Here is a 27,802-nt window from a genome sequence, read left to right on the forward strand (position 1 = left end):
GTACGCAACTCAAGCAGTTAGTCATGGTCAGCCTCAGCCAGAGATAGGATCACTAAATACCTGCAATTTCTTTTCTCCCCTAGGCACAACAGTTCCAGCTCTCCTCAACAGTACTTCCAACCAACTATACCTTCACTTTTTCTCCGATATTAGCGTGTCTGCCGCTGGATTCAGGCTGGAATACAAAAGTAAGTGGGAAATAATCATTTATATACATATCAGATATCCGTGACGTACCATCGAAACTTCTACTGATGAATTTCTTGTCATCTTTTATCCCGTCAGCTGTGTCTCTGACCAGCTGCCCCGAACCGGTCATTCCCATGAATTCCATCAAGATTGGGGAACGTCTTCAAATGAATAATGTGGTGTCTTTCCAGTGTGAACCTGGATATGCGCTACAGGTAATATCATGAGTTTAACTGCCTACAAAATATTACAAGATTGCGGCATTTGAAATGCGCGGTTATTGGTAAGTGAAACCTCATTCTAATCATCCTTTTGTTTTAATATGGTTGTAGGTCTGTTTCTGTATCGATCGTTGTCACTTTCGATAGATTTGGTCATTTTGTCGCTGCATGAAGTCTTTTGGAGACAACAGGCAGCTGCTAGGAACAATTAAAGCACCAGATGTTAGGGAGTCCAAATTAATTCATGGCCAGTTTGTTTATATTTTCCATATTTCTCTCTGCACACGGTTTAACTCGAAGGGGAATTCGCATATCACCTGTATGCCCGGGACGGTCCGAAGATGGAACTACCCTCCACCTCTATGTATCGGTAAGAATGTTTTTTTCAGATTTGCTTCTACGTTCTTACTCTTGTCCTTCCGGCTTTGTTTTAAGGTTTGACAACTTGTCCCGAGGGATCGTTCAAACCCTTTGTTGCCAAGATGATAGTCAAGTCACGATAAGGCCAAGAGCTCAGTTTTAAAATCTAGCTTTACGTTGACGTTTCAAATTCAAGGGGAACAAGTTTTTTGTTTTAAGGCGGATCCCTCAGGGGAAGTGCAAATCGATAGTTGATGCTCTTTTTACCCCAGAAGATAAACTAACGGACTGATTTAGGACATTTGAGGTTGTTAAATCCAGTCAGTGGTGATCACCCTTTGTAGCTCAAATTCCCTGCAGAAAAATCTGGAGGAGATCAATCAGTTTCAAATCTGGGCTCTTACTGTGCCACTTCAGAACATTCACGGAGTTGTTCTAAAGTCATTTATTTCAAATCTTGGCTGTGTCCATTTTTTTTTCTTGCTAAAAAATAAACCGTCACCCCAGTCTGAGGTCAGGAGTGAACTGGAGCAGGTTTTCATTCAGTTTTCAGTTTTCCTTCGAGCCTGACTAGTCTGCCGCTTCCTGCTGATACAAAACATCCCCATACCATGATGCTGCCACCACAATGCTTCACTGTAGGAACGGTATCGGCCGGGTGATAAGCGATGCCTGGTTTCTTGCAAACATGACGTTCTCATCAAAGAGTTTCAGTTTTTGTCTCATCGGACCAAAGAATGTTGTTTCTCATAGAGTGGCTTTCGTCTACCATACAGACCGGATTGGTCGATTGCTATAGAGATGCTTGTCCCCCACCGAGAAACATTAGCACTCTTAACAGTGACCATCGGGTCCTTGGTCACCTCAAAACTTAGAAGTATTTTCTCCAAACTAGAGATTTCAACCCGGCAACATTTGGTTTAACCCGCTCATAGTTAACATGAGCAAATATTCACACCCCAGTTCTTATCATCGACTGAAAATCTGTGCTGATCTTGAATCCATAGGTGGTAATGATTATTTAATCCGATGGCTCATCTGGGATGGCTTTGGTAATTAAAATCCATTGTGGCAGTGATTGCTTCAAGTCTGGGAAAATTCATACGCCCGCATATCCAGTTTGAAACTTTTTATACCGCACACAAGCCGATGATTTATTCCTGAGAGAAAAATAATGGTATATCACCCACATTTTTTTTTTTCCTCTGGGGTGACTCCCTTCTCTGTCTTAAGTAGGCTGTTTTTCTCATTTCTTTCCCCTTTCCTCCTCACAATTCTTTTTTTTTTACTCCACTTTCAGGACCTCTCACTGTTTTGTGCTTTAGTCAGCTGATGCTTTAACATCAGTTTAACGTCCTTTCATCTTTTTTTGCATCTTATTTCAGGGCTTTTCTCTTTTCATCTTTCTTGATACCATCATCACTTTTATTTCTAACTATTTTGAGTCCTCGTCCTGGATTTCAGTCAAGAAAATTGTATCCACCGGTGGTTTAAGATGAAAGGAACACTGACAAAATAGCAAAGATATGCTAGATATGTGCTGCCGTGACATCAGATTAAAAAAAAAAAAATGAATGTGTGCAAAATATAACGCTTAATTTAGTAGGCCACCCAATGTGAACTGTATTTTTTTTCTTTTTTTAAAATGAAAATGACTGATTTTTCTTTATTTAAAAAATATTGGCTGTTATGCTTGATTGATATAAACTCATTCAATCCCAAAGACATATTTTTATGAATTTTTTTTGCTATCTTTTTTGTTTTTTAACTTCAGACAGTGAAACACATATAATTATTTGGATTTTTTTTATTTTGTTTTTTTTGTGCCACCATTTTGGTTAATGTTGTGTATAATAATAGCTGGTGGGTAACTAAAATATCTTCATAAATCAAAGTAATCAATTACTTTAGTAATTTAGTACTCATGTAATTGATTACTTTGTGTACTAAGGTAATTGATTTCTATGGTTTGAATACCAAAGTAATCAATTACTTCAGTGCTTTTAGTATATTTTTCTGAAGTTTGTAATGCAATCAACTACTTTTGAACTTTCAGTACCTAAATTAATCCGTTATTTTAATACAATTTGTTCCTCAAGTCATCAAATATTTTAGCGCTTAAGTACCTTCAGTATTCAATTATTGTAGACCCTAAAAAAGAATCAAGTACCTGGGATTCAATCTCTGGACTCTTAAAAAAAAAAAAAAAAAAATCCATGTTTGGGATTGAATGAGTTAATATTTGACAAGGATATTGATAATTTGATATTACTGTCTCATATTTGGACCTTTAAAAGGTGAATTCAGGTTGATAATCCAAAAATGCATCCACACATTTTTTAAAAAATGTGGAATATAGACTGTATTACTAATAAAAGTGTTCACATTAAAAACTTTATAATCCTGGATGAGGAAAATAGTTTGTTTTCATGTGTTTTAATTTTTACCATGAAGTGATGTTTACAAAATAACCAATGAGCTCCAACTCTGTATATTATATATACTACATTGGGTTTTATTTAAAAAAAATATCTATTTTTCATGACCCTCACTGATGTAATGGTGTTACTGGTTCCCACTAGCCCAATGTGGAGGAATTCGGGAGGAGATGGAGGGCATGATACTCAGCCCTGGTTTCCCTGGCAACTATCCTAGCAACAGTGACTGCACATGGAGAATCTACCTGCCTGTTGGTTACGGTAAGAATCCGACGCTTCTAGTAGCTTTGAAAATGGCAAAACGCTTTAAATGTGTACTAAAATTTCGTTTGGCCCCAAGTGTAGCGAGCCCAGTTTTCTTGGCCGGTTTTCAAGGCATTTGCCCTTTTTAATGACTTTCCTCTTTCCTTTCCAATTGCAACAGTCAGACTTCAGCTTCATTGATGAGTCTGTAATCTGAATTAAAGAAAAAAATAAAGACACTGGGGGTCAATCAACAGACCATTACTGTTATATGCACATTCGTTTTCCTAATTGCCCCGAGACAATGATGATGAGCAGAAGCAGTAATTAGGTCTTTTTTTTTTTTTTTGTCTGACTACAAATGGCATGGATCCAGTTTCTGCGCTTCAAATTGTGTGGGATTCAATGATTATCTTTAATTTTCATATGTAGGCTTTGGTTTTAGTGGGGCTGTCAGATTAGCCCAATCACTGTGATCAATTAATTACAGTCCTAGTTTAAGCGTTATTTTTTTTAATCACATTAATCTAATCACTAATTTAGATTATTTGGATCGGTTTTTATGCATCATGGTTATTACTGGTTGTAATACAAAGGTCAATCGTACCATGAAATGGACACTGATTGGCTGTCAGTGTTTGGCATCACCTGATAGGCTCCTGTGGTGGCAAAATGAAAACAGAAGAGCATGTTAGGGTTATTTGTCCGATCAAGGGTAAATTTAATTTTCACACATGCCCCAACGGAACCTTTGGTAGAGTGAACATTTTTGTAAGAAGGAGCTTGCCACAAAAGCAGATCAGGTTTAGCTAACCGCATCAATGCAAAGCAACTAGCAGCGACTGAAACAGCTAATGATGGCAACAAAGTTGCTAATGTGGAGAGCCATAGCAAAGTAAGAGATTACTGAAATGAAAATATATTTTTACAGTTTATTTTTAAGAGCCCGGACTTTAAAAACCAGGGACTTCACTTTACTATCATTTTAATTTATTTTTTCAAGTCTTTCTCTAAAATAGTATCTAAAAATGGCTGGTACTAAATTACTTTTGGTAATTCGGTACTGAATTCATCAATTATTTCATACTTTAATATAATCAACTGCTTCAGATACTTTGAGAGACAATTAAGTACTACTAAAGTAATTAGTCTAGGTACATTAGTGTTGAAGTAATTAATTAATGTATTTAATTAAGCACTAAAAATGGATTACTTTAACACTTGAGTAACTTATCAAATTGATTACTGTAGTACTTATTACCACAATTAACTGATTACTTTAATAATAATCAGCGTACAAAACCACTTTTCAGACCTAAATATTACTTCAGGACCTTATTCACGAATTTTCACTCGGTATTATTAGACCCTCTTTTGGCCAAACACCTAAAACACTGAAATACCAATGCCAATAATTTTTTATTTTCCCGTTATCACCACCGAATCAACCATTGACGTCATTGCAGTTGCTTTCTGGAGGTCGTTTCAAAACGAAGAACATAAATGTGTTCTCTTCTTGTTGCTAGGAGCCCACATCCAGTTTCTCAATTTCTCCACTGAAGCCAACCACGATTTCCTGGAAATACGCAACGGACCCCTGGACACGAGCGCCGTCATCGGACGATTCAGCGGGCAGGACGTTCCATCCTCGCTTCTCACCACCTCGCATGAGACCACCGTTTATTTCCACAGTGACCATTCACAGAACAAACCAGGTTTCAGGTTTGAGTACCAAGGTAGGTGACCTGGATGTTTACGAATTTTCACTTAGCCTTGGCATTTTTTTCCAAACGGTCTGCAGTTTGCATTATAATTGTTATAATCACCAGGGGTAATTTTCAGTTAAATTCTTCTGCGGAACTTGATGTAACCCATAATCACTTCAGTGTAGTTTATATATAATATATTGAGCTATTTGCCTGGAAAATCATAAAATTGTCATAAAAATGAGAGACAATGATGAATAATGGCTTGTAAAATACTATATCATAATATCTCTTCCCTCATTCCATCAAGTTAATTCACCAACTAACAGTGTTGGATGAGGTGTGCATTATAGCTTTTTAATCACTTTCAAACTCTTGTCCCATCCATTTATTCATTCTCTATAGTCGCTTATCCTCACAAGGGTCACAGGCTTGCTGGTGCCTATCCCAGCTGACTTCAGGCAGTAGGCGGAGACACCTTGAACTGGTTGCCAGCCAATTGCAAGGCGCACTGGGACAAACAAGCATTCACGCACCCAAACGTACCGAAGGACAATTTAATGCATAGGTGTCAAACTGCAGTCCTCGAGGGCCGGTATCCTGCAGGTTTACAGGTTTTCTCAACCCAACACACCCGATTCAAAGGATAAGCTTATTAGCAAGCTCTGCTGGAGCTTGAAAAAGATTCTAATCATTTAAATCAGGTGTGTTTGAGAAAGAAGTTTCAAAAACATGCAGGATACCGGCCCTCGTGGCCTGAACTTCGACACCTGTGATTTAGTGTGTCCAGTACACATGCCGTGCATATTTTTGGAGTTTGGGAGGAAGCCGGCGTGCCCGGAGAGAACCCACACGGGCTCGGGGAGAACATGCAAACTCAAACTCGGGTCCCTTAATAGTGCCAAATTCTTGATCATATATTGTAAAATATCTCTCTATTATGGCTAAGGAAAGTTTAAAAGTTATTACCATAGAGGAAACTGCAACAGGCACCACACACTTTTTTTTTTTGGCGAATGGGGAAAAATAGCATTTACATAATTATATGCAAACTACCATATAAATCACAGATTATATTTGCAAATGTCCCCGTTTGCTGCATTTGCAAGAGTTCTCTCCTGCAATACAGCGTCTGCGATCCATAGAAATCAATTACTTCCATCATATTTACATCCCGGCTCAGATCCTGCTCCTCATTTTTATCCAAAGTTGGAAAAGGGGGCTGTTTACTTCCGATTAATTAAACACGCGATTAATTTGTCGATTAATCAATCAATCAGAATGCTATTGTGAGCCGTTTGCTAGTTCGGGGTGGAACGGATCAGGAAATTGGCTTATCGAAATTGTCTTATTTTGATTTGTTAGAAATCGTATTCTGCTTTTACACAGGATTGAAGAAATCAGAAATTTGAAGCAATTAGACTATTTTACAAAATAAAATGTTGCTGAAAATCATACAAAATAAAAAATAACTCATTTTACTGAACTTTTTGGACTGATACCTGTTTCCATCATATGTTTACCTTGCCTGCAGCCTACGAACTCCAGGAGTGCCCAGATCCAGAACCCTTCCGCTATGGTGTGGTAGTGGGTGCCGGCTACAACGTGGGCCAGTCCATATCCTTCGAGTGTCTGCCAGGATACCAACTGGTTGGACATTCCATCCTCACCTGCGAACACGGCACAACCCGTAATTGGGATAACCCTTTCCCTCGCTGCGAAGGTAGGTTCCTAAAATAGGAACATACAGCAAAGGAATCACTATAACATCATTTAGCTGTGGGTTTATTCATGTTATAGTTAATTTGCTCTTAATTTGAAAAAAAAACACAACGGATTGGAATTGGGCCCCTAATTTTAACTTGAGTGACTGATTTCTACAGAAATCTTGTTAATATATCACGCACCCCCTAAAGTGCCATCACTTATCCCAATTTGAGAGCGGCTAACACACTATCTCTAACTGTCAATCATAAGCAGCTTGGTTAAAATCTCTAGCGCAGAGCAATTCTATGACGTGTCCAGCTTTTAATCAGTCTGATCGATAACTCATCTGAGTAGATGAGACGCTAGCTTAGGGGCGTCTGCTATTACACATCAGGTAGCTAAATAACACACGGACACTCTAGCTTCAGCGCCTCTGAGAAACAGATCAAAAAGCAATCTTAGCTTTGGGAATGATTGTATACAAGTCGGCGTTCGAGGGTGTGTCATTAATCTGAACTGCTTGTCACGGCTGCTTGAGAAGTGTAAACGACGGGGATTACTGTGAGAACTCCTCCTTCATGCTTGCAGTGCTGGTGAATATGAGGTGTTCTTGTCAGAGGGAATCTGAGCTGCATGGAAAACATCCTCATATATATATATATATATATATAATTACCCTATTGGTTTTTTATTGCCTACTTTATTATTATGTCTATTGTGTGGAATGTAACTGTTCAGGGAAGTGAACAGAATAATATATATATATATATATATATATATATATATATATATATATATATATATATATATATGAATAATACATTTACTTTTAATACTACTACTACTAAAAATACTACTTTTAATAAACAAATTTACTCATTGAAATTATGAAGAAATTTTGAAATTTTGTTAACTGTCGGTTATCGCAGTGCCTTGCGGTGGAAACATCACATCAGACAACGGGACCATCTTCTCTCCACGCTACCCAGAAGAATACCTCAACTCGGCTGATTGCTCCTGGTTGATTACGGTGGCCCCTGGCTTCGGAATCAAGCTCAACTTTACTCTACTTCACGTTCACGGTCCACACGATTTCATAACCGTTTGGTACGGAAACACTACCATGACTATTTTGATTATTAGATGAAGAGAAAATCAACAACAGTTGCATGTGTTTGTTTTTGAATGTGCCATTGAAGGGTCCCCTCATCAGAGAATAAATATATTAATAAAGTTGATACCTATTGGATGTCTGACAAAATGCCGAAAATTGGCACAGGTCATAGTGTCGATATCGACACTATTATGTTATGTTATGTTATGTTATGTTAGGCTATGCTATGCTGTGCTGTGCTATGCTATGCTATGCTATGCTATGTTATGTTATGTTATGTTATGTTATGTTATATATTGACAGTCCTAATACTGTAGATTCTGGTACATTTTCCAAACATACTGACTCAACCGCTCACCAGTTGTGAGACCATGTCGATTTTACGTCAACTGAGCTTTATTTGCCGCGAAATTGTCCGTCAAAAAAATGAGAAAACGATCCTTATTTCCATTATGCGACCATTTTTTGAAAAGAATGGCCCTACTGGATTGATGTTTCCCAACAAGCTCCGATCGAGCCAAGACGCGGACTATCATGTTTCCCAGTTTAGACTCGGCACCTCTGCGTATCTCGCCACTGAACTAGCGAGCCAAGAAAACGGGCCCCATAACGGTAACTTGGCCAGAGCGCAGTCAGGCGGCGGTCTCTAGCCGGCCATTTCCAGAGCCGCTTGTAATCTCCCATGCCCACTCTGACAGCCAAAGACAGATGGTTTTTAAGCCGAATGCACGGGGTATAATTCTGGGAGCCGGCTTAATCGGCCATCCTTACATCGAGGGACGGCCGGGATCGGGCCGCGGCTTTCGAAGCAATCCCGGAGGATGCGAGTTAGTATCCGCGGCCCAATCCCGATCGGTCGTTCCGCGCTCAGATGCCGTGTTTACCTTCCTGTCGAGCGTTGTGATATTTCACACACTCTGATTCGGCTTTGTTGTCTTTAGGGATGGCCCGCAAGAAACGGCCAGGAAACTAGGTGTGTTCACTCATGGAGAACCCAACGACCCCCCTAGGAGTACATCGAATCAGGTCCTGATTCGTTTTCGGAGTAACACAGAGAAAGGGGGCTTGTTTCAAATCGACTATCAAGGTAAGTCACTGTTTTTGCGACTCACAATCATGAGATCCATCTGTTTTATTTGCGTCCACTGTGGCATGCGATTTTTTTTCTTTTTTCCTGTTTGTTTTTTTTTTTACTCATTGGAACTACCTTACTAAGTCCTAGTGTGCTCAGTAGAGGACATCCTTGCATTTCCTACGACGTCTCGTGTGTTTGGATGGGATGCTATTAACAGTGACGTGAAAATACGTCAACGGAAACCCTACCATGGAGCACCATTGATGTGATTGTATTTTTTTGTTTTTGTTTGTTTTAACCCTTGTGAAATATTTGGACCATTTATGGGCCGTTTTCTTCCACATCATTCTCACAAGATTTTATCCAAGGGATTGCAAACTTCTGATAATGTGATAACTATGTGATTGTGCCGTGTTGGTCATTGACATGTAGTCACCATTGGATGAAATTTCAGCTCCTTGTGTCTTGTTTCAATACTTTCCCTTTGGTGTGAAATGCCTTTGGTGTAAAGACCAAAGGACTGGATGAAATAGCACACAAGGATTAAGATAATGGACATAGAGTCCTAACGTGCTCAAGGAAGGACATCCCATTGCATCCAAAGTTGTACTTTTTCTTCACTGCCTTTCTGAGACACAACTGTGGACTAAAATTAACTATTTTAGTGCCAAACGTTATCGGAAAAGGAAACCTCTAGAGGGGGTGTATATTTAGCATTATAACTCATCTTTCAAGGCCAACTGAATATTGTGCGGGATGTCTGTAAATATGGGTGGTAACATTTGAAAGATTGATTTTCATTCCTTACTTTGAATTGCATGTAGGTGATATGTGTCGTAAGTGTGGAAACACTGCCATCCAGTGGTCGGAGTTATCACTACTGTGTTCAATTGGCTTTATAGTAAAATAAGCATTAGTCAAGGGTGTCAGCTACCCTCAATAAAAAAATCTATTTGACTAGAATGTTCTTATTTATTATTGTTATGACTATTCTAAAATGCGAGAATTCACGTCCATGGCACTGAAAGATTTAACAGGCTGTGTGTCAGTAGGTTCTGTTTAGCTCATATTCTTTTTTTTTCCCTTCAATTAAGCTTACCGGCTGCAGTACTGTCTGCCTCCAACTATCATCCCCAATGCTGAGATTCTGATGGCAAGCAAAGAGTTTAAAATAGGTAATCCAACTTAATTTCGCAAATCGCCTATTTGTTCAATAAGGCCCCCTCAATTGAAGTCACCCTCCATTTTTCTCTCCCTAGGTGACATCGTGCGCTATAGGTGTATCCCAGGCTACCAGCTAAGCGGCAACGATATCCTCACATGCCGTTTAGGGGCACACTTAGAGTTTCAAGGGCCTCCACCTTCCTGCGATGGTGAGTAGGTCAGAGATGCTAAAAGCTGGTACATGAATAAACTATATTGGCTTTTATTTCACTTTATTAAATTTATGCAATATGAGTTCAAAGGAATCCTCGTTTTGCAGAGTAAAATATTCATGCTCCTTGCAAACTATCTGGCATGGTGCCATCTACTGTAGTCTATGTGTAATTACAAGTTATTGCAATTGTATTTATTGTCTATACATACATATATATATATATATATATATATATATATATATATATATATATATATATATATATATATATATATATATATATACATACATAATAAATAAACTATTCATGCTCCTTGCAAACTATCTGGCATGGTGCCATCTACTGTAGTCTATGTGTAATTACAAGTTATTGTAATTGTATTTATTGTCTATATATATATATATATATATATATATATATATATATATATATATATATATATATATATAAATTCTACACTATACAGAAAAACACACACGCATAGGTTTTGTTTTGGTTTTTGTTGTTTTTTTCGGCACTTCCAGCCGGGCCAAATTTCCGCCCCCCACGGGCTTTGCACAGGCCTGCAGTCATAGTGGCAAAGCTTCCCATCGGTATGGCGGAAGCTTTCATCTCCATGGATGACGCCCGGTTCCCGCGAGACCGCGAACGGCTGCGGTGTGGCTCTTTTGGCGCTGGAAACGATCCTCCCAAAGGACCTAATAGTTCCGCTTTTCCCAACACGCCGCACCCTTATCATGCAGAATGTTGCGCTGGACGCTTTTCCTCGGGGTAATAGAAAACTGGTGCACGGAGAGGTCCCTCCTTTTCACTCTACTCTCAATTATTATGAGCACATTTTTTTTTTTTAATACCCTGCCTTTATTCTACACTGCAACCTTGTCATTTTGTTTCTCACACAACGGATTTTCCAGTGGGTTAGCATAATTTGTTGAGTGTGACTAATTTGCAATACTAAATAAGGAAAAATATGTAAATGATGTCAGAACAGGATGAGAAAAGAAGGATGAAATAGTTGAGGTAAAGAACAAAGAGCAACGGGAATTTATGTGCGCTAAAACAAAGTTACGCGACTAAAGTCTCAAAAAGTGTGAAAATAGAACAATGATAATGCAATCATAATAATTAAATGTTTATGTCCAACTGGACTTTATCAGGAAAAGATTACGTACTTGAAAGGTCTGCAGATGGTGTTTTAATGTCAATATGAATGTCAACCAATGAAAAAAAAGACAAAAAAACAAAATGTTTTCAATCACGCAAACTAGAGTCGATGTTAAAATTAACTACGAATAACTCTCATTAAAACAAAAATGCCTTTCATTTATGTCAATTATCACGTCATGTGCTTTCAAAGTTAATCGTAAAAGTATTTGTTTTTTGATTACTACTTGATGTGCAAAGAAAAGAATGCTAAACTTTCATTCGGGAATTATGGTTTATTTTATTACTTTCTGTATTTTATTTAGTGACCTACAGTATGTTGTTTCATGTAATTTGCTCTTAATTTGAAAAGTGAAATTGCTACTGTCACAGCATTAAAAAGCATTACATTGAATTCCCTTGCTGAGAAGGTATGTTTAAAAATATGTAAACCTTGATGAAATAGAAGCATATGATTGTCAAAATCATCACAATTTTGCACAGACATGCTTCATTTTCCAAATAATTTGCTCTTAATTTGAAAAAAATGTTGTATTCCTGTCACAGCATTACAAAACTATTAACTCAAATTACCTCATTGTGAAGGTATGTTAAAACAATGTAAACCTTGGCAAAAAAATGCATATATTTTACAGAGGAATCTTTCACAATGTTTAAGATATTAAAATTCCAGATCGATTCATATTTTTTTTTTTTTTAAAACGTTGACGTTCAGGATCAAACAGTCACGAATAATCTTTCAACTCGGTTAGTGCAAAATAACAAGTTTAGAAGGTAGTTACGGCTTAAACCGAGTCGAAGGATGATTGAGAGCGGGACGGGAGTTAAAAGCCGGGGCGAGCAAGGAGAGGACAAGGAGAGACTGAGGTTGGAATGCGAAGCTCATTGAAATGCGCGGGACATGCCGGCTGCAGCTGCACCTATCAAATCATCGCTTCTGGCTCTCGTGAACGCAACCCTCGGCGCGCATCAAATCGCCGCTGCACGTGTGCGCGCATCAACGGCCAAGTCGGCTTCCCGAGTGGTGGACCATGTGACGACGAGAATTTGCGAGATCCTGTTTTGCGGTGGGTTTTTTTTGCACCTCGGTATCGTCACTCATCCTCTGCATTGCCTGTGACTGCAGCCCCCCCCCCCCCCCCACACACACACACACACACTTCCCCCAGCGTCACACTTTTTGATGATTCTTTCGCAAGGCACCTGTTAGGCAAAGTCTACACCGGCGGTCCCCCATGACCGCTCCGAGGATCAACCGGTATCGGACGGCAAAGGCCTCACCCGAAATCCCGAATTATTTCCGTTTGATGTATTATCCGCGTCTGAAAGCTATTTGACTTGAAAAAAATCATTTTGAAAACTTGCCGGATTCTCTGGAATGACTCGATCATTTGAGCGTCCAAATTTCGCTCGCAAATAAGTTCAATGAGAAACAGAAGGGGAGAAAGACCCAACGGAGTGACAGGTGACAGCTTACAACTTCGAAAAAAAAAAAAGACAATCCCAGGAGTCCTACTGGAAATAATGACTTTTTGCCAGAAGGTCTTTGAGCGCTGCTTCATAACCTAAAAGAACCCACAAACTGAAAAGGAGCGGATTCCCCACTTTTTTTCTTACCGAACTTGACGGAAGCCTCAAACGAGACACCCGACATCCCACCCGCGTGAAGAGAGAAACAAGCTGAAGGCTCCCATTAGTTTGACATATTTTATACGCACTTTAAAATCGTAAGCGATAACCGGGGAAAGGTGACGAAAAAGGTCGGGGACCCCCGGTTTAAAGTCCAGTCCTCGACGGCCGGTATCCTGCATGTTTTCAATTGCTCTCTCTAAAACGGTGGTTTTCAAATGAGGGTACTTGAAGGAACTTCAGGGGGTGCTCGAGATGTTAAATAAAACAAACAAACATGCACAAATCCTTTAAAAATAATAATGGATTTAATGACATGTTTCAGGAAAATATAAGTTCAAAACATGAATTTTATGTTTAGCTGGTTATTCATTGACATTATTTTAAAAAGCCAGATTCTCCCCCATATTCGAATGGCTCGACCCAATTTGTCACGTGCCACCTCTCGTTACCTGTCGTTATTTTTGTAAACACGTCTCGACTATGATGCCAAAAAAGGACACTTTAAGTTGAATATTTTCTGCGTGCAAATGTTTTTTTTTAATTTCCACATGTAAATACCCCATGGCATTATGGGTGGAAATGTAGTTTTTAGCATGCTGCCTACAAATACATTGAAACATATTGTACAATATCATACATCGAAGCTAAATGCTAAAATGGTAGCATTTTTGTACCATGATGCCACCAGTTATTGATTTGCGCGTGCCTATATTGTGATAAATTCAATAAAATAGACATTAGACGCAATAATAAATCCACAAAAATATATTTAACGTTCAAATGCATTGATATATTATAGTTTTTTTGTCTATCTCATGGCATTAAGAGAAAAATACAACATGTATTTTTTTTTTCCATTTAGCTTACAAGTATGTTCAAACGTTTTTCTTTCACAGCTTAGTTTTTTTTTTTCATATACACCCTACCTTTGCCTTCATTTTAAGCTCTTTTTTTCTTTCAGAGATTATTCTTTTTTTCAGCCATGCCGCCTTTTTTGACATCCCAGAGAAAGGATTACAGCCGCCCCTGATTCAAGGCGTTATTGTCATCCCTTGACTTCTTTGACTAGTTCGATCCTGATTCATGCTAATACGTGTGCAGTGGACCATTTCCTTCAATCAGCTCTTCATCACCTTTCTGATTATGATAATTACATTCCAGAAAAGGATGGATGGTACTAAAAAAAAAAAAAAAAAGCTTTATATATCCATGATTTCTGGATGCCTGAGCTCATTCGGTACGGTGAAGCTATAAATATACAAACTGCAGTTTGCTTGCTTGCAGAAGTGAGAAGATGAATGAATTTTGTGCAGAGCAATTATTCAAAGATAGTTGAAATTTTGAGGGCTGTGATCTTGCTTTCATCAAATGCAGAAGTGCTGCCTTTCAAATTGTGTCATTTTTAGAAGAAGTGGGCTATACGTAGATAAGAGCAGGCTGAAGACAGTTTTGAAGATTTTTGGAAAGGTCGCTAAGAGCACTTTAGCAGCTTTCCTGCACTGTGCAGGATTTGTAAGGTGCATGTGTGCATCCGGTAAAGTGACTTGTGCTGAGGGAGATTTCTCTGGATGGCCTCCTAAAAAACTCATTTTTTTTAAATGGCTGGTCTTAAAAATTTACGATCTCGTTGGGACACGATGGACACAACAGTGGACACAAATTCATTCATTGCGTTCAATCATAGGTCATTATTTGTTTATTTATTGAGCCATATATCCAAGACAGATAAATAAACACATAATAAATGTTTATTGTTGAGAGGTTGAAATTCCAAGGAATCAAACAATATTAAATGAAAACAAGTATCAATTGTCTTATTTCATACCACCCTCCTTTACTCGAACATAAAAAAAAAATAAGTCTAGGGAAAAAAAAAAACGTAAAAATGCGTCTTTGGCATTGAATGAGTTAACAGACTGAGTCTCAGTAGCCTATAACATTTTGCGAAGGACTCACTATCACACAATTTAGCAATGACATGTTTAATGTCCCAAATAATTTGCTCTTAATTTGAAAAGTAAAAAAAAAGAACTATTTTTAACATTAAAAATCAAACAATCAAACAATATTAAATGAAAACAAGTATCAATTGTCTTATTTCATACCACCCTCCTTTACTCGAACATAAAAAAAAAAATAAGTCTAGGGAAAAAAAAAAAACGTAAAAATGCGTCTTTGGCATTGAATGAGTTAACAGACTGAGTCTCAGTAGCCTATAACATTTTGCGAAGGACTCACTATCACACAATTTAGCAATGACATGTTTTATGTCCCAAATAATTTGCTCTCAATTTGAAAAGTAAAAAAAAAAGAACTATTTTTAACATTAAAAAGCTTTCGCTTTAATTTACTGATACTTTCTTGTCCCCCTTTTGTGAATCGTTGGCCTAAAGAAAAAAAAAAGTATAATTGTTATGACTCATAATAACATTTCCTACACACAATTATTATTTATTTATTCATGTATTTATTGATTTTTCCCCAATCTGGCTCCGCCAATGTAACCGCTTCAATACTATTCTTCGGAGTGGCAAATAAATATCGACAAATATTCTGATCTCCTTGCTCGGATTGTACTGGGAGATCCTAATTGACTCAACTTGGATTCTGTAAATGTGCCTTTTTCCCTCGGAGCTTTTGAGACAGGCAGGATGGGAATTGAATTCCGCTACGGTATTGGTACACATGGATTTCCATCATGTTTTATACATATCACAGCCTGCACACTTCAAACATACATGGAGGGACCATTTGCATAATTTATGATAATCTTCGTGTGTTTTTCTGGTTTGAGATTTTCACCTATTGAGTATTCAACATAAACCGCTGGAACTTATTTGCAATTCATTGAACGCCACACTTGACATTGTAAGATTTCCTCATGCAATAAATCCCACTTAGTTTGCACGCCGGGAATGATCAGAACCAACATTTTTAATCATTTGTAAACACGTTTTAACTCAGGCTGTCGGCCACTTTAATCAGTGCGTGTGTTTGAAAGTAAACACGAGGGTAAACATGCTAACGTGGGGTGAAGGTGGTCCATATGCGCAAACGGGGACACCGCACCTCAAAGCAATGAGAAAATGGACGTCAGCTATCCCAACGTAGATATTTATCCAAGACATGTTTGAGATGTGTAGCACATTTAAAGTTGGCAAATAAAAGAAATTCTATGTGCCGTATTTTCTGCACTATAAGGCGCACCTAAAAGCCTTAAAAAGCTGATGATGCGCCTTATAATCAGGTGCGCCTTATATATAGATCGATATTGAGATTGGGATTCGAAGATGGGGAATGAAGTGATAAAGTAAGCTTTACTTGTTTTTCTTTTGGTGTTTACAGTTGAACAAGGTTGCTCGTATCAAGTTATTATGCCATTGAGCGTTTAGAGTTATTGTTTGAATTATTATTGTTATTACTTTGAGTATTACTATATTGTGATTGAAAAAGTTTTCAAATATGTCATTAATTGAGGGTGCGCCTTATAATCCGGTGCGCCTTGTATATGGAAATTTTTTTAAAATATGTCATTAGTTGAGGGTGCGCCTTATGATCCGGAAAATACGGTATTTATTTTTAAATTGGCTAGTGGTGAACAATTGATTTAGCGTTTGTGATCGTGCTCAAATTAGGATTTTAAGCAACATTTGGTGATAATTATGTGATGGTACCACTCGATTTAGTGTTTTGGGATATTAATCGTGAAAAGAAAGAGGATAAATTAGGTTCGTAAATACCGTAAACAATAAGACTATAAACTGCCGTAGCAAAAATGAAGCATGGATGGATACGCAACTGTTACCTACAGGTCGTAACATCAGGTATGAAATCAGAAAGATGGTACAGTATTTTCCGCACTAAAAGTCTCATCTAAAAGCCTTCAATTTTCTCAGAAGTTTACAGAGCGCCTTATAATTCCGGTGCGCCCTATTCGAAAAAATAAGATGACTTAATTACCATGTAAATTCTTCCATTTTTACCGCTCTATTTATGAATGTATTTTTACAAATAATTGGTTTCATAGCACACTGTTTGAATTTTGATATTCTATATATGACCCAATTTTGAAGCCTTTTTTCAGATGAAATAATCTTTCTTCTTAATTTCTCATTGTCTTAATTATAATAATGTCCTTGACTGTCTCATCTGATTGTTTTGTTGACATTCTCTTGAGTGTAGCGCCATATAGTAGATGCTTAACTCAACCCCGTCCACTACTGTAGCTTCTATTCTATGCGCCTTATAATGTGGTGTGCCTTATACATAAAAAACTTTTTAAAATAGGCCATCCACTGAAGGTGTGCCTTATAATCTGGTGCGCCTTATAGTGCGGAATATACTGTACATAGAAGGATTTTTTTTTTCCTGTGTTAAACAGCAATTTATCCTCAAGATAACACTGCATGTATGCAGCATTGAATTATGAGCTGTAGGGCTCAAAAAAGTTGTGGCCCATAGTAAAAAAAATTACGACATTTGACAAATTAGCATTCTGCTGCCGATAATTTTGTTGTTGTTTTCTTTTCTTTGCTTAACAGTGACATGTCCCATGAATGAAGTATTGACGGCATCCACAGGCGTCATCATGAGCCAATCGCCGGGCACCGGCTTCCCTCACTTTGAATCGTGCTCCTGGATCGTCAAAGTGGAGCCCGGATACAATATCACTTTTACCATCGAGCATTTCCAGACCAGCCGTCAATTTGATGAGCTTGAAATCTTTGATGGTGAGAGCCTGTTTTTTTTTTTTTCCTTCCTAGGATCAACATATGTACTTGCAATGTTTAGCAAAACAAATAGCAGCATGCACAATTAAAGCTTAAAATGGAGCAAAGCACCACACATGGTTTTTTCCTCCGCTTCTGCTTTGTGCATTTTGCATGTAATTACAGAGGCAGTCAGCAAGCCTGGCAGGCTTCTCGCAGTAAATGCTGGTCGTATACGCAAGACTTGCTGATTAGTGCATTTTTTTATTTTTTTTTTATTTTTTTTCCCAAAGCAAAAATCAGCAGACATTCCCTAACCTTGAGGCTGCCAAAACCAATTACTGCATGTACTTTCAGGTTTTCGGCTATTCAATTAGGTGAAGAGGGATTTTTTGATTTTTTTTTTTTCCAAGTGAAACTAAAAGCAGACTTTTACACATAACTGGGCAAAATTGTGGGAATTATGCGATCCTGTTCTGATGAAAATATAGTAGAATTGAGGATAACTCGTAATTCTCAGCGAACTAGGAGGGTGATTGAAGGAAATTCAGGGGGCACTCGAGAATTTAAATAAAACAAACATGCAAAAATCCTTTGAAAATAATTATTGTAAATTAGTAATTGTTTCAGGAAAACATCAGTTCATATAACCAATTTTATATTCAGTCGGTTATTCAATTTAATTATTATAAAAACTCCCCTTCTCCCCCATTCTAGAATGGTTCGACCCAACTTATGTGCCACCTCTCGTTACCTGTCAAGTTAATGATTTCTTCTATCCTATGATCCCAAAAAAGGACACTTTAAGTTGAATATTTTTCTGTGGACAATTTATAATTATTTCTTATTGAAAACAGGTCTGCACTTTTTGCACCAAAAATGCTCAAAATACTGCACAAGTTTGCAAAAACTAGCTAACAGGCTATATAGCAAGCTAACCCTACTCAAGCTAACTGGAGCAGGGACAAATGTCATGAAATTTCGCCTTCTGGGTGAATTATAAAATAAGAAAAAAGCATTTTTGTTTTTTGACATCTTCAGTATATGAAACGTTCTTGTAATTGTCTCTTCAATCAGGTCCATCAAGACAGAGTCCTCTTCTAATCACACTAAGTGGGAACTATTCAAGCCCACTCAGCATCACCAGCTCCAGTAACAAAGTCTACCTGCACTGGTCATTCGACCACACTACCAGCCACAAAGGTTTCCGGATACGCTACTCAGGTAAGCGGTGCCTTTAGGCTAAATTGTGTCCATGTGATTCTCAATTCTCAGCAGTTCCCAAATGAGGTTACTTGCATACATGAAAATGTATTTATTTATTTTCAAGTATCCATTTTTTTTAACAGGACGGTTTTATTTAAAATCAGAGGAATACTAAAATTATTGATTTTTATTATTACTAGTAGTAGTAGTAGTAGTAATAGTAGTAGCATTAGTATTAAATTTTAGGAATACTAATATTATTAAATGATTTTTCATGAATAAAAAAAACAGACAAAATATTAAAATATATATATTCTTTTTTAAAATATGGTGGCTGACAGACCAAATGCTACGAACATAAGAACATAGGCAAAAAACACAAAAACTGCTGGCAAAATACAAATGAAAATGGTGGAAAAAATGCAATCACAATCATAGAATGGAAGCAAACTTTCAATGAAAGAAATGCATAAAAACTAGAGATTAAAACAGCTGCAGAAATAAAAACGAATGCTGCAGGGAAGGATACAAAAAACAAAAAAGACTTGAACAAAAGTTGGAAGAGAAAACTAACCCATGAAGAAAAAAGGACACCATATCTTGAAAATTATTAGTAGAGTATTATGGACAAACATTTTATTTATATTAATTCAATCCAAGTTTTTTTTTTTTTGAATTTCAGTATCATTTTCGATTTGAAAATTAGTTCCAGAGTTCCAAACGGTGTTCATCAGACTGAGGGCGAAGCCGTTTTAAGTCGTATTTATTTATTTATTTGAACATGCTTTTAACTTGTTAGGGGTTCTTTGAAAAGAAAGCACTGCTCTAGTTGAGCTAATGAATCCAACTCCATCACGTCTGATCTATCGCCATGACAACCAAACGAGAGCGGAGCACATCCGCGGCACGTGGCGGGGAATCGTTTCAATCCGAGAAGTGCCGCTACCTATTCGTCATTTCCGTCCGCGGATCTATCATTGTACTGATGTGACACCTGCATAACCGCTAATGAATAATGACGTCTTAAATATTTAAAAGCCCCCCCAGCACTTTATCAACACTCTTCTCCCAGATTGACGAATCATTTTTTTTCCCCGGTGCTCAGTGAGCTATCCGGCTCCCCGACGGGGCGTCGTTGCCTCCGTCGCTTGGTCTTTCGCTTTCTCCTCACCGGTGATTGAGTTTGCCATGGCGGAGTACATGACAGATGGGTAGATTGATTGCCAAGAACCCGCAATTTGCAACGGTCAACATGAAAGTACCGTGGCGGCGAGGGAGAAACAGATGGCGACAGCAGATAGGGCGCGCGTCGTCGTTTTTTTGCATCAGCAAGCGGCAAACATCTCCTCCGGCGCTTTCCCATCATGGCCCCTCATTCTTAACGTGCCACCTTTCATTGTGTGACACCCGTGCTTCATAATGCGCCTCTGACTATCTCCCCTCTTATCTCTTTTTGCGCTTCATATCCTTCCCTTTGTGGCACCCGCCTCCTTATTACCTATTCCTATCCTCTCACCTGCCCGCGTCGATCGGAGTCTTTTGAGCCGCCGGGCCGATTGAAACGAGACAAGAAACGTTCTCGGAGGCGAAAGGGAGAGAGGTGGAGTAAGGATAACAGGAAGGCAAGGCAAATGAGATTGACACTGATTGAAGCGAAGAGTTTAAATAAGATTCCGAGGTGTCACTCAGGGTGAGTGACGGGAGAGAGAGGGTGGCCGGATGTAACGGGCGGTAAGCTGGGCTATATTTTGATTATCAATCCTGGTAAATAGTACATTTGTTTGGCATGTTAAGTATACTACGTTGGACCCTTGCCGTACGACATTAATACGTTCCGGAGTTGGGATCATAAGGCGAAATTGTTGTATGGCGGGCGATAAAAGTCTATGGTAATGAGCTAATGCGTGCAAAATTCCAGATAAAAACATCAACATTTTATTGACATATTAAAAATGAGTAACATAGCATAGTAAGTACAGTGGACCCCCGTGTAACGACATTAATCCGTTCCTTGGTTGGAGTATCCAACCAAACCCAAATCCAATCCAAACCCATGTTAAATAGCTAAAGCGTTTAGAACCCAAGGTAAAAACATCAAAATTGTACATCCATCTTAAAAATTGGAAGCAAAATAGAATACTAAGTGCTACATATATATATATATATATATATATATATGTAGTAATATGCAATAGCAGAAAACCATCTCCGTGAGGAGACGGCAATCAATGGCAGATCAGCATTGTAGTGACGCTTTGCATGGAGGCACTGAAAATAAGTGCAATTACCTAAAAACGCCTGCAGATGGAGACAAAGCAACACAAATACAGCCAACCACCTAGGGTCATGACAGTTTTTTTTGTTGCTAAACAAAAAAACTCAGTAACAAAAAAAAAACCTCAGTATTCCACATCGCAACATGAAAAAACGTAAGCCAGTGACGCTGTAACACCGGGGTCCACTGTACTACTTTTTTTTTTTTTATTTTTTTTTTTTACCTAATTTGTTAATGACTGGACAATATAATGAACTGATTGATTACAAAAAGCTAGTGAGAGCCCAGTTTAGAATGACGCACTATAATTGCAGCCACCGATAGAGGAAAATCAAACAAACGCAGATACAGTATGCTGCTTCAATTATTGTGATTGCATTTTTAAAATCCTTCTCTTGCATGTATTGACAAAAATCCAAATCGATTTTTTTTTTTCTCAGCTGCACATCCTTCCAATACAATTTCCTCATTTATCCTCTTTTGCTCACCAGCCAGTGACAACAGATGCAAAAGAAATCCGGGGATTTTTCCGACGAATAGCGCATTAATCCGTTACCCCCTTAACAACCACTTGCATCATTTTACATCGGTATTGGGATTATACGCTTATCTGTATCAGTATATGTGTAAAGCACACGTTTGTATTGTGTGCTTTGTCTTTTCATTCCTTTTTTTTTTTTTAATTATTATTCTCCACAGCGGCCTACTGCAGCCCGCCCAACAACCCCGTCAACGGCACAGTGCACAGTCTGACTGGCACCAAGCTGGGAAGCACTTTGCGGTTCAGCTGTGACCAAGGCTTCCGACTCATTGGCCAGAGCAGCGCCACGTGCACTCGCACCGCCCAGGGGATCTATCAGTGGAATGCACCAGTGCCACTTTGCCAAGGTAGGGATCCAACTAGCTGATTAAGTAGATTTGGTAATCACACAGAAATATGACTAAAGGATTCAAACGTTGCCGTTCTGATGCCTTGTTGGATTTTTGAGAATGTAAATGTCATGGACGAATAAGAGATTCTGACGGTACCACAGTTTAATAGTATGGAAATCTGATCTAATCTTTTTTTTTAAAAAAAAAATTGGAATATCTGATACATGAACGCACGAATAATGTAAAGCTTTAATAACAATTAAAACATTTCTGTTTAGTTTGGACTCTTCGTAGGAAGTCAAACTGTCACACTACTGCTGAGCTAGTTTTCTAACAGAGCCCCATGGATTTGGTTTTGATGGTTGTATCAAAGCAAGCTTTAAAAAGCTGCTGAAACATATTTTGTGAGACCTCGTGGGCAGTCAAGTTTTCATGAAGGGAGGGGAGCAGTGTTTGTTTGGCTTTCTAGTGAGAAAAAGATCAGTCAATAGCAACTGGATGGTGTAAGTGACGGCCCAAATAACGAGCCACTAATGCTCCTCTATAACGAGACACAGAAGGTCAATTTTAAGGAGTTTTCAGCCAATGTTCATAAAGAATATCACTGGTATTGGTGCCAAAACCTCAACAGTCCCATTTTTGTAAATTTCATATTTTTCACGGTTGTTAATTTGGATAACTAATGGCCGATCTGAAGTGTTGAAACTGGCTTGCTCTCGTTCGCGATGCAATCCTAAAAGCTTGAACAAACTTTGAAAACTTATTTTGGAGATACGAGGATCCGCCCGTTCGATCACATCGATCACGTGTTCCCTCTTCCCATGCCAGTTACGTCCTGTGGAATGCCAGTGCTTCCTGTCAACGGTAGCATCGTGGGCCAGGACTTTTCTTTAGGAGCCAGGGCTACTTACCGGTGCAATCCTGGATTCCGACTTGCGGGGCCTGTCACCACCACGATGGTCTGTCAGGAATCGGGAAGGTGGAGTCCTATCGAGGCCCCTCCCAGATGCGTCCGTAAGTATATCGCCGAAGTTTCTTTCAAGGTTGTGCTCAAATAACCAACGCTGTTTTTGATTTCTTCTTATATTTAACAACACAGCGGTGACCTGCCCCGATATCGGCCACTCTGCAGTCGAACACGGGCGATGGAGATTAATCTACGGAACCCAGAACCAATACGACGCTATAATGATGCTCATATGTGACCCGGGGTATTACTACAGGGGTCAAAGGGTCATTCAGTGTCAAGCCAATAGCACTTGGAACTACCCAGATCCACGGCCTGTCTGCGATAGTAAGTGCGGATATTCTCCTGGGTCCAAAAGTTTCAATTCTAAAAGCGTTTTGTTTCTGTTTCAAGTCATTTCCTGCGGGGACCTCGGGACCCCACCAAATGGCAACAAGATAGGAACGCTGACTGTGTACGGAGCCACCGCCATTTTTTCTTGCAATACGGGCTACACTTTAGTCGGCTCCCGCGTACGAGAGTGCATGTCTAACGGACTTTGGAGCGGAACACAAGTCCAGTGTCTGGGTGAGTCCTCTGACAAAGCGCCTCTGCGCGAAGCTAATTGCTTAAAGAACTATGAGGGTGGGTCTTCACGCAACGCAAATGCATTTTTTCCATAGCCGGCCACTGCGGCGGCCCTGAGCCTATTGTGAATGGCCAAATCAACGGGGAGAATTACAATTACAGAGGCAGCGTTGTATACCAGTGTAACCCTGGATTTCGTCTCATCGGGGTGTCGGTGCGCATCTGTGAACAGGATCATCGCTGGTCAGGACAAACGCCAGTCTGTGTTCGTAAGTAGGAATAAATTAAAGTAAGATGTTGGAAATTAGCGCGTATGAAACGATTTATTTTGTTTTTCCTTTCAGCTATTACATGTGGTCATCCTGGGAATCCCACTTTCGGTACGACGCAAGGAACCCAGTTTAGCCTGAACGACGGGGTCCGCTTCGTCTGCAACACGGGATATGTTCTCCAGGGAGCTGTTAAGTCAACGTGCCAGGCAAACGGGCAATGGAGTCATCCTCTCCCTCGATGTAAAAGTGAGTAACAAGTGCGAAGACGGGATTGTCGCATGAATCTCGAGAGGTGGGCAATCCGTCGGAAAAACGACTGGTCGCGTCCGCATTTTCGGTGTGTGCTTTATGATGTGAAGCCTTGAAAAAAAAAATACACTGACTGAGCAGCGACTGAAGTAGGTTTATATTTGTTCATCGGGTTAGGACAAATGGTCCTTCTTCGTGCGTGTAATTTTAGGTCTCTGCAACTCACATATGCAAGAGAGTATTGTTGTCAATCCAAAACAAAATAAAATGGCGCATGGGTGATCCATACAAATTTCGGTTGCAATGTATACTGTATTTTAAGCGTAATTCTTGGGTGTAATATATATTTAAAAAAAATGTTTTTAAATGTAAAATGTACTGTCATTTATGGACCAATTAGTTGGTGTAAATTTGAAAATTTGTAATTACTTGACCATTATCAAGTGCAATATTTGTATTTTAAGATATTCCATATTTTACAAACAAATATTGTGAGTATTAGAAAATATATATGTATTTAGATAGATAGATTATATTTAGAATAAAAGCAAGCTAGCAAGATAGCTAGCTAGCTAGATAGGTAGCTAGATAGCTAGCTAGATAGATAGATAGATAGATAGATAGATAGATAGATAGATAGATAGATAGATAGATAGATAGATAGATAGATAGATAGATAGATAGATAGATAGATAGATAGATAATTTTTTTCAAGTACATTGTTAGGTACAGAAAATAAGAAAATGAGCAAAAAACCAGGAGGAAAGTTAGATTTCATTATTGCTGTCATTTTGGCGCTGCATTATGTGTATTGGTTTTTTGACTATGAGTGATTATGGTAATTTTACAGGGAAACCATTTTCTTTTTTTTAATTAATTAAATTAATGAAAATTAAGCACTGGTCAATTAAGTTTGTCTATTTATGTAATGATCAGAGCTTCAAATGATGATGAATAATTAGAGATTTAAAGCTTCATTGTGAGTAACAAGGCCAGCTTCCTTTTGGAAACCACATCCTGGTTATTATCAAATCATATAATTTATTTTTTTACTTTATGCGGGCAAAACAAGGATGTTTAATCAGATAGCATTATGCATAAAGGATAATTCTACAAACTGAAAGCTTCTTGGCAAGCATGAAGGGCTCATTGTGCGTTGAGGCCCAAAATGTGCTTCAGTAAATGAAGGACAAACTTTAATGATTGCAATAGTTTTTCTCAGGATGAAAAAAAATGTTTTCAGACATTTATGAAAGCGTAAAAATCTGTGGATTGCTTCTTTATTGTGAGATGAAAAAGAAGGTGCAAGGAACATGGTGTCCAGCAAGTGGCTGTTAGTAGTCCGTGACCCTCATCTCCCCGCGTGGGTGGAGGCCATGTGACTCAGGTCCAACTTGAAATGATTCAAATCACACACAGTGGGAGATCTAAAAAAGGGGGAAAGCTCAAGCCGCCGCCCACAGCAATCCAGCGAGATTGCTTCAGAAACAAGTTTTCCACTCTGCAGTATGATGTGCATCTAGCTGTGAATAACATATTTTCCGCACTATAAGGCGCATCAAAAAGCCTTATTTTTTTTCCAAAGCTGATGGTGCGCCTTATAATCAGGTGCGCTTTATATATGGATCGATATTGAGATTGGGATTGGATAATGGGGAAAAAGTAAGCTTTACCTGTTTCTTTTGTGTGTTTACAGTTGAACAGCGTTGCTCATATTGACAATGAGTTCTTATGCTATTGAGAGTTTAGAGTTATTATTTGAGTTATTATTTTTATTACTTTGAGTATTACTATATTGTGATTGAAAACGTTTGAAAATATGTCATTAATTGAGGGTGCGCCTTATAATCCGGTGTGCCTTATATATGGAAAAAAATTGAAAATATGTCGTTAATTGGGGGTCCGCCTTATAATCCGGTGCGTTTTATAGTGCGGAAACTACGTGGATGATTCCAATATGTCCGACCCATTTGATGATCAGTTGCATGCTCACAGCCGAACGTTGTTAATCTTTGAATTTTAATCATTGCCTGGAGCTTTCTGCTCTATTTTTTGAGTTTGAGGTGTGCCACATTGTGTAATGGTGGAATGTGATGTTTCGTTTTGTGCGCTGAGTATGTGGCTCTAAGTAGATTAGAGGTCCCTCTGCAAATTAGATTTATCACATTAATTACAAAATTGCAGGCATATTTAGTGACTGCGCTCCCGACCATTGCCTTGCAGTGAGAATGAAAAAAAAAAAAGTTCAGCGGTGATTTAGTCCTCCTCAGCTTACACGATGAACCCTGAGCCTTTTCTTTTCCGTGTGGTGGAGTAAGAGCCAGTTAGACAAAAGATAATGACTTCCGCTGGCTATAAGCGTCTGCGAGCTCATTCGTAACACACCGAGCTCTTGCTAATCGTAAGCAATTTGAGTCCTGACTACAAAGCCACAACATCACCTGCCTTTGGGCTGCTCCTATTTAGTCGTTGTTGATTAATAGAAGGTGAGCAAGATGAGAAGGTGACATTCAGTTTACTATGATGTAGATGGTACTTGTTGATTTGGAAAGACTTTCAGTTTATGATTTGGAATGTATATAATGTGTTAATTTTGTGAGTGTTCCTTTATGACCTGAAATGATATTCAGTAAATTAGGGTTTGCATGATGCGCCATGGTTTTCATTTCATTATGATACGGATGTTTTCTGACCTGTAATGAACTTCAGTTCTTTCCGATTTGTATGATGTTGGGATACTATTCAGTTCATTATGATATGGATTATGCTTTATTACCTGAAATTACGTTATGATTTGGAATGTATTTAATTTCTTCGTTTTATGAGTGTTCCTTTATGACCTGAAATGATATTCAGTAAATTAAGATTTGCATGATGCTTCATGGTTTTCATTTCATTATGATACGGATGATGTTGTCCGACCTGTAATGACTTTCAGTTCTTTCAGATTTTTATGATGTAGTATGATCTGGGATACTATTCAGTTCATTATGATGTAGATTATGCTTTATGACTTGAAATTACTTTCAGTTCTTTCTGATTTTTATGATGTTGTATGATCTGGGTGGGATACTATTCAGTTCATTATGATATAGATTGTGCTTTATGACCTGAAATTACTTTCAGTTATTTTAGATGTTTATGGTGCTTTATGTTCTGGGGTTTCATTTAGCTCATTATGATGCAGATGATGCTTTATGACGTGGAATGATTATCAGTTCTTTTTGATGCTTATGATGTTCCCATGATCCGGGATGCCATTCGGTTCATTGTGATGTAGATGATGTGTTATGGCGTGGAATAACTTTCAGTTCTTTTTAATGCAAATGATCCTATATGACTTGGAATGATTTCTATTCACAAAAGTGCATTTTCTCATGGTAATATCTTGAATTTCATGAGCCCTCAATGTGTTTGAGACCATTTGCATTTAAAGGTAGTTCCAAACTTTGGACT

At 38.4% G+C, this 27,802-nt stretch overlaps 1 protein-coding gene across 1 annotated transcript in view; it reads left to right on the top strand.

Annotated features, from left to right (window-relative positions):
* The window catches only part of csmd2 (CUB and Sushi multiple domains 2), a 178,832-nt gene that overhangs the window by 129,288 nt on the left and 21,742 nt on the right, over positions 1-27,802 (top strand). The window contains exons 38-55 of the mRNA XM_088404647.1: positions 84-188; positions 286-404; positions 711-780; positions 3,353-3,469; positions 4,978-5,187; positions 6,692-6,880; positions 7,794-7,971; positions 8,920-9,065; positions 10,148-10,228; positions 10,313-10,426; positions 17,770-17,958; positions 19,015-19,161; positions 22,118-22,306; positions 23,120-23,305; positions 23,391-23,585; positions 23,652-23,825; positions 23,921-24,094; positions 24,170-24,343. Coding sequence (XP_088260773.1) covers positions 84-188; positions 286-404; positions 711-780; positions 3,353-3,469; positions 4,978-5,187; positions 6,692-6,880; positions 7,794-7,971; positions 8,920-9,065; positions 10,148-10,228; positions 10,313-10,426; positions 17,770-17,958; positions 19,015-19,161; positions 22,118-22,306; positions 23,120-23,305; positions 23,391-23,585; positions 23,652-23,825; positions 23,921-24,094; positions 24,170-24,343 — 2,757 coding nt within the window. The remainder of the gene's footprint in view (positions 1-83; positions 189-285; positions 405-710; positions 781-3,352; positions 3,470-4,977; positions 5,188-6,691; positions 6,881-7,793; positions 7,972-8,919; positions 9,066-10,147; positions 10,229-10,312; positions 10,427-17,769; positions 17,959-19,014; positions 19,162-22,117; positions 22,307-23,119; positions 23,306-23,390; positions 23,586-23,651; positions 23,826-23,920; positions 24,095-24,169; positions 24,344-27,802) is intronic.

Source organism: Hippichthys cyanospilos, chromosome 21 (genome assembly GCF_059441005.1).
Source record: "Hippichthys cyanospilos isolate Australia breed blue-spotted pipefish chromosome 21, RoL_Hcya_1.0, whole genome shotgun sequence".
NCBI lineage: Eukaryota > Metazoa > Chordata > Actinopteri > Syngnathiformes > Syngnathidae > Hippichthys > Hippichthys cyanospilos.